The sequence below is a fragment of the Haemaphysalis longicornis genome, unplaced genomic scaffold (assembly GCF_048455015.1).
Source record: "Haemaphysalis longicornis isolate Haplotype H1 unplaced genomic scaffold, Haemaphysalis longicornis Haplotype H1 scaffold_20, whole genome shotgun sequence".
NCBI lineage: Eukaryota > Metazoa > Arthropoda > Arachnida > Ixodida > Ixodidae > Haemaphysalis > Haemaphysalis longicornis.
Genome location: NW_027526296.1, coordinates 2051432 through 2056700, shown reverse-complemented (window position 1 = coordinate 2056700; position 5269 = coordinate 2051432). Strand labels below are relative to the sequence as shown.

The window sequence follows — 5269 nt, the reverse complement described above, 5'->3', positions numbered from 1 at the left end:
TTCAATCATGTCCCCGATGTCGCCGATGTCCCCAGGAGTACCATCCCAGGGTTCAACCCTCGCCGGCTTGACGTCGCCGCTAGAGCACATCCTAATCTTCGGACAAGGCCGTTTCCAGAGGCTGGTCTTGTTATGCACAATGTTGGCCGTCTTCACATCCATTGTGCACGGCTTAGCTTCCAGTGACTTGGCGCTGCCCGTCGACCACTGGTGCAGGGCGCCGGCGGCCTACGCCGACTTGCCTCTGGAGACCTGGAAGAACGCCAGCGTTCCTGTTGTAGACGGCACAGATGATGGTCGCAGCCACTGCTTTCGCCACGACCCACCGTTTCCCGTGCCAGAGGACCTCGGAGCCGATAACCGCACCGTGGTACCCTGTGACGCCGGCTGGGACTATGAGCCAGGCGCTGGAGAGCGTTCGATAGTGAGCGCCTGGGACCTCGTGTGTGGCCGGCATCGGATCCTATCCCTGTTAACTTCCGTATACATGGCTGGGGGCGTGCTCGGTGGTGCCTGTGCGGGCGTATTGGCCGACCGCATTGGGCGCTGGACGGTCCTCTGCATTATGATCTTCCTGCTCATCCTGGCCGGCATCGGAACCACGTTCGCCCACAGCATACTGGCCTTCGCACTCCTCCGCTTTGTCCTGTCCACGGCAGCCTCGAGCACGACCGTCACGTGCACTGTGCTGCTTTTCGAAGTCACGGACGTCGATCACCGCGCCCTGTTCTGCGCTCTCTCCATATCCGGGGCTGGCGTTGCGTCTGCGATATATCGCGCGCTCGTGACGACCTTCATCCACGACTGGCATATGGCGCAGATCGCGTACATGGTTCCTGCGAGTGCCCTGGTCATGGCGGTGTAACTGATGGAGGAGTCGCCCTGCTGGCTCCTGGCGACCGCGCGGGTGCGTCAAGGTGAACGCGTCTTACTGTGGGCGGCACGTGTCAACAAGGTCGACCAGGATGTCTTCAAGACTCGCCTCGCTGCGCTCCGGGATGAAATGAAGAGGCAGCAGCACCAGCTCGAACACGGGCAAGGGGGCACTCTCGACGCCATTCTCTCGGATCAAGGTGAGTCCCGCTCTTTCTCTGGCAACTGACTATTGTTTGGTTACTGATGACAAATAGGTAGTACGTTTATTTACATGCAAGTCCTACCCCATCAACGGATTTCTGCTGGGCTCATTTCTTGAAGCCACAGACTTGATACGGTTTGCTGAAGGCTCGTTTGTGTCATCTCTGTGATTGATGGAGTAAAAATACACCACCTTTATACATTCCATCAACACAAAGGCGAGGCTTCCGGATTGATTATTTAACCTCTGTGAGTGACAAGCATGCATTTACTCATGAAAGTTTAGGCAACATAATTACGAATACAAGAAATGGGGACAAACCTGTTCACGCTTAAATGAAGTAGTTGCGGTTAAAAGTCTATTGAGCTTTGCTCTCGGTAATGGCCAAAGATATCAGCGGGCGAAAGCTTATGTGAGAACTGCCGTGATATGACGGGAGTACACAAGCAGAGTGATCATCCTAGGGAAGAGGATTCGTGCCAGTACATCCTCCTAATTAAACTTTTGTGATTCAAAACAAAGACGGTATCCGTTATGCACTATTCCGAAGCTAAGACTCACTAACATGGATAAACAGCCAGTTAACCAGCGTTTTCGGCGTGTATCTTTCTTTGGAGTGGAGTGTGCCGAACTGACGTTGACGTGGGGTCAGGACTGACAGGTTTCTTCACTTACTCCATGAATCACGTGGTAATAGTAAGTTTTTTGGAGACAAAAGTGTAGTTTATTAGACACTAAAGTGCGAAGAGATCCTTCGTCTCGACCGGCCAGTGAGCTCGTGGTCATGCCCGCTGGGCAACCATAAGTGAAGTTAAATGACGATGCCAATGTAGTGAGAACGAGATGGAAGAGCTGGACAGTAGGAAACGTGGTAAGAGCGAAATCAAACAGCAGAAGAGGCGAGGATAAAGCTACAAGGCAGCAACACCGAGGTGGGTTACGAGAAAAGAGCAAACAGCAGAAGAGGGGAGGATAAAGCTACAAGGCAGCAACACCGAGGTGGGTTACGAGAAAAGAGGGTAAAAAGCTGTGGTGAAACAGATGGTGTGAAGTAGGGGATCGAAAATCCAACAAGTAGGGTCGGCCCTCGATCGGAAACCAAGACTTTAAATATCCATCTGGTAATTCATGATTTTTAACTGAGTAGCTTTAGCCACAGTCCATCGTTATCATTTCCTGAGCTGCGCCTGTTGGTGACATCCCTTTGTCAGGAGGGCAGCCCACTGAGAGCAACGACGCACTTTCTGTTGCAGACGTTCACGTCTCCGACCTGGTAGCGAACAAGAGCTTGCGCAACCGGTCCATCATCATCTTCGGCTGTTGGTGCTTCACATTTGCCATGTTCTACAGCCTCGGCACAAGTGAAGTTATGCGCACAAGCTGGGTGCCACGCTTCTCCCTTCTGGTGCTGAAGATTATCGAGCTCCCCTTCAACGTCTACATGCTGAGGCGCATCGGCCGTCGGCTGTCTTTGGCCTACAGCATGGCGGCCCTATCCGTCATCATTGGATGCCTAGCTGTGGTCGACGTGTACCGCGGTTCGTACACGCTCCACTGGGGGGTCACCGTCTTGTGGCTGCTGGTGTTCGAGTTCACCGTGACCACGTTGTTCGCCTTCTCGGCCGAGCTCTACCCGACGGTGGTGCGGGGAGCAGGCGTTGGCTTCTGCTACGTAAGCGGTCGGATGGGGGCTATGGTGGGGCCCTTTCTCAATGACGTGCACTCTGCAGAGCTGCGGGGCGTCGCCTTCTCCTCCGTCGCCCTCCTCCTGCTATTTCTCGCATTCCTGGCGATCTCACTGCCAGAGACGACGAAGCTTCCGCCAGCCAATACGATGCGAGGCATAATGGCCGACAAGTGGAAGCTACACTCGCCGCTCAGGTTGGCCCGAAGCCACAAGGCTGTTCATGGCCCCACCAAGCGCAGAAGCTCCAAAAGTGCCGCGCCCCAAGACAGCGCAGGAAGGCGCTGCGGCAGGACGGCCTTAGCAGCACAGGACAACCTGAGTGTGCCCTTTGGGGTTGGATCAACCGGCATTCATCCGCGCTAGATAGGCGCCATATATACCTGCGCTTTCCCTAGAATCTGACCTTTTTATTCGTTGCATATGCAAAGTGTACTTATGCTTTTTTTATATTGCATGTTCGAATTATTAGTTTTTTTAGCATTGCCCTCGTACCTTGCTTTATTGCATTAGGCGGCTTGTTGATGTAAAATACAGTGTAGCGCAAAACGTTTCCCAAGTGTGTCCGTTTTCTGTACAGGACAACGCCGCTTTTTTGAACTGTGGGGAACCCAATACTTGCACTATGTGGAACCCAACAGAGGCGAAAACAAAGCAAAGAAGGTAGTGATGAACATAGTTTAAATGTGTGTTTTTTGGCCATCGTGCGCGCTCGAGAGGCAACTTCAATCGCCCAGGAAATCGTAGGAGCACTTCATTAGGCACACACACACTAATACTTTTGCGTTCACTACGTAATTCCAAACAAGAAAAGGAACAATTTGGGCTGGGGAGGGGGGGAGGGGCATTCGACAAGCTCGTTCAAAAAATGTAAGTAAGGAAGCTCTTTTTTTCCATGACGAGCTGTACATCCAACCAGAGGCTTCAGAAATGTTTTCAACGTCATGAAAAGGGGGCGAAGCGGCTAGAGAATCGCTAGTTATTAACATAGTTATTGTTATAATTGGTGCGAAGACGTCGCCATGGCCACCGACACGAAAATTTGAAGTGGGATCGCCTTGAAGTGGCTTATCGAACAGGCGCCACTTCACAAATGGGCAAATTTTGAAGTGGGACCACTTTGGAAGTAGAAGCACTTGAAGGAGGGACCACAGAGTTTCATACTAATCCACTTTGGAGGAGGGACTACATTGCAAGTGGGGCTACTTTGGAAGATTAACCACCTTCGAGGTGGAACCACATGATAGTGGTACACTGCAGGCCTTCACTGGGAAGAAAATTCCATCTTCGCTTATAACTTTACAACATTTATTTCAGGCACCCGATCCGAAATAACTTGTATTCGTGCATTCGGAACAATTTGCGATTCAAGCTGGACTGCTAAACTTTCCAGCAGCACATATACCTAGAAATTGGTCTTTTCTTGCAGGACAAGCATTGTTGTGACTTCCTTCTTGTGAACCCTCGTAGCAGACGACGCTCATCACCATCATTTCATTCAGCTCCTCAAGAGCTCGCGTATGCTCTCGTGGCTGCGCCGGCTCACCTCGCTTTTCACAGCAGAGCTGTTGTAACTGGCCGTAATGTGTGGCGCACAACGCGTAATGCGCTAAAAATGCCAAGAATATGCCCAGCACTCGAGAGCGCGTGCATCGCGGCTATCGCCACCCATCCCAGGATCACGCAGTGGCTTTGGGAAAAAAGATACTGGCGAAAGCATTGAGGTGCGCGCCGCGTTGCCTAAAAACCGGCAATGCCATAGGCACCGGACACTGCAGTTTGCGCTAAGGTCCCTGAAATTACTAAGGTAGCGCCATCTTTAGATCTCGCCGCCTTTCGCCTTCGCCCGCGCACGGCCGGGCTGGAGGAGCGGCGGGCGCGCACTTTTACGGCCTGCGCTTCGGGTATAGTTCCCACCTTTCATCGCCGCTAGTTCGTGGCGCTGCGGACCAACCCTCGCCGGTTGACCTTCAGCACGGGCGGGGTAGAGCGGCGGCGCGCGCGCATTTGCCACTGCCCTAGCCCTGCCGTGGCTACACGTGATACCTGTCCGTGTAAATTTACATGTGCGTCATTAAAATAGGCGACTCCTTCTTCACTTCTGAATTTTCGGTCTAATAGGGTTAAACAACCTAACGTTATCACTCGGAAGCGGCTAATCAAAAAATTGAAAGAAACATTTTAACTCGGGGCACATGAAGAAAAATATGCGAGGCCTTCTTATCTTATCAGCGACTGTATTTTATGAAAATGGTGCGGCAGGCTATAAACGCGGCATTTTCCATGACTAAAATATCAGTTCTTATTTTTCCTTTCGGATGATGCCTTGGTTTGCACGCGCACAGGGCACGACCAGTGTCGCAAATGATTTCCCGCCGAGGGAGATACGGTTATCGCTTAGCTAAACGTGTTTCTGCTGCTCATGCTCCGGTCGGGCTGAATGGACCGCTGCCAGCGAGCGCGCTGTCAAGAACATTCAGCTAAAACTCTTAATCATGCAACTGAAG

At 52.0% G+C, this 5269-nt stretch overlaps 1 protein-coding gene across 1 annotated transcript; it reads left to right on the top strand.

The window, feature by feature from the left end:
- Positions 1-868: 868 nt before the first annotated feature.
- Positions 869-3128, top strand: LOC144172354 (solute carrier family 22 member 12-like). Its single transcript, XM_077701109.1, has 2 exons — positions 869-1073; positions 2332-3128. The coding sequence occupies exons 1-2, from the start codon at positions 869-871 to the stop codon at positions 3126-3128; spliced, it is 1002 nt and encodes a 333-aa protein (XP_077557235.1).
- The last annotated feature ends 2141 nt before the right edge of the window (positions 3129-5269 follow it).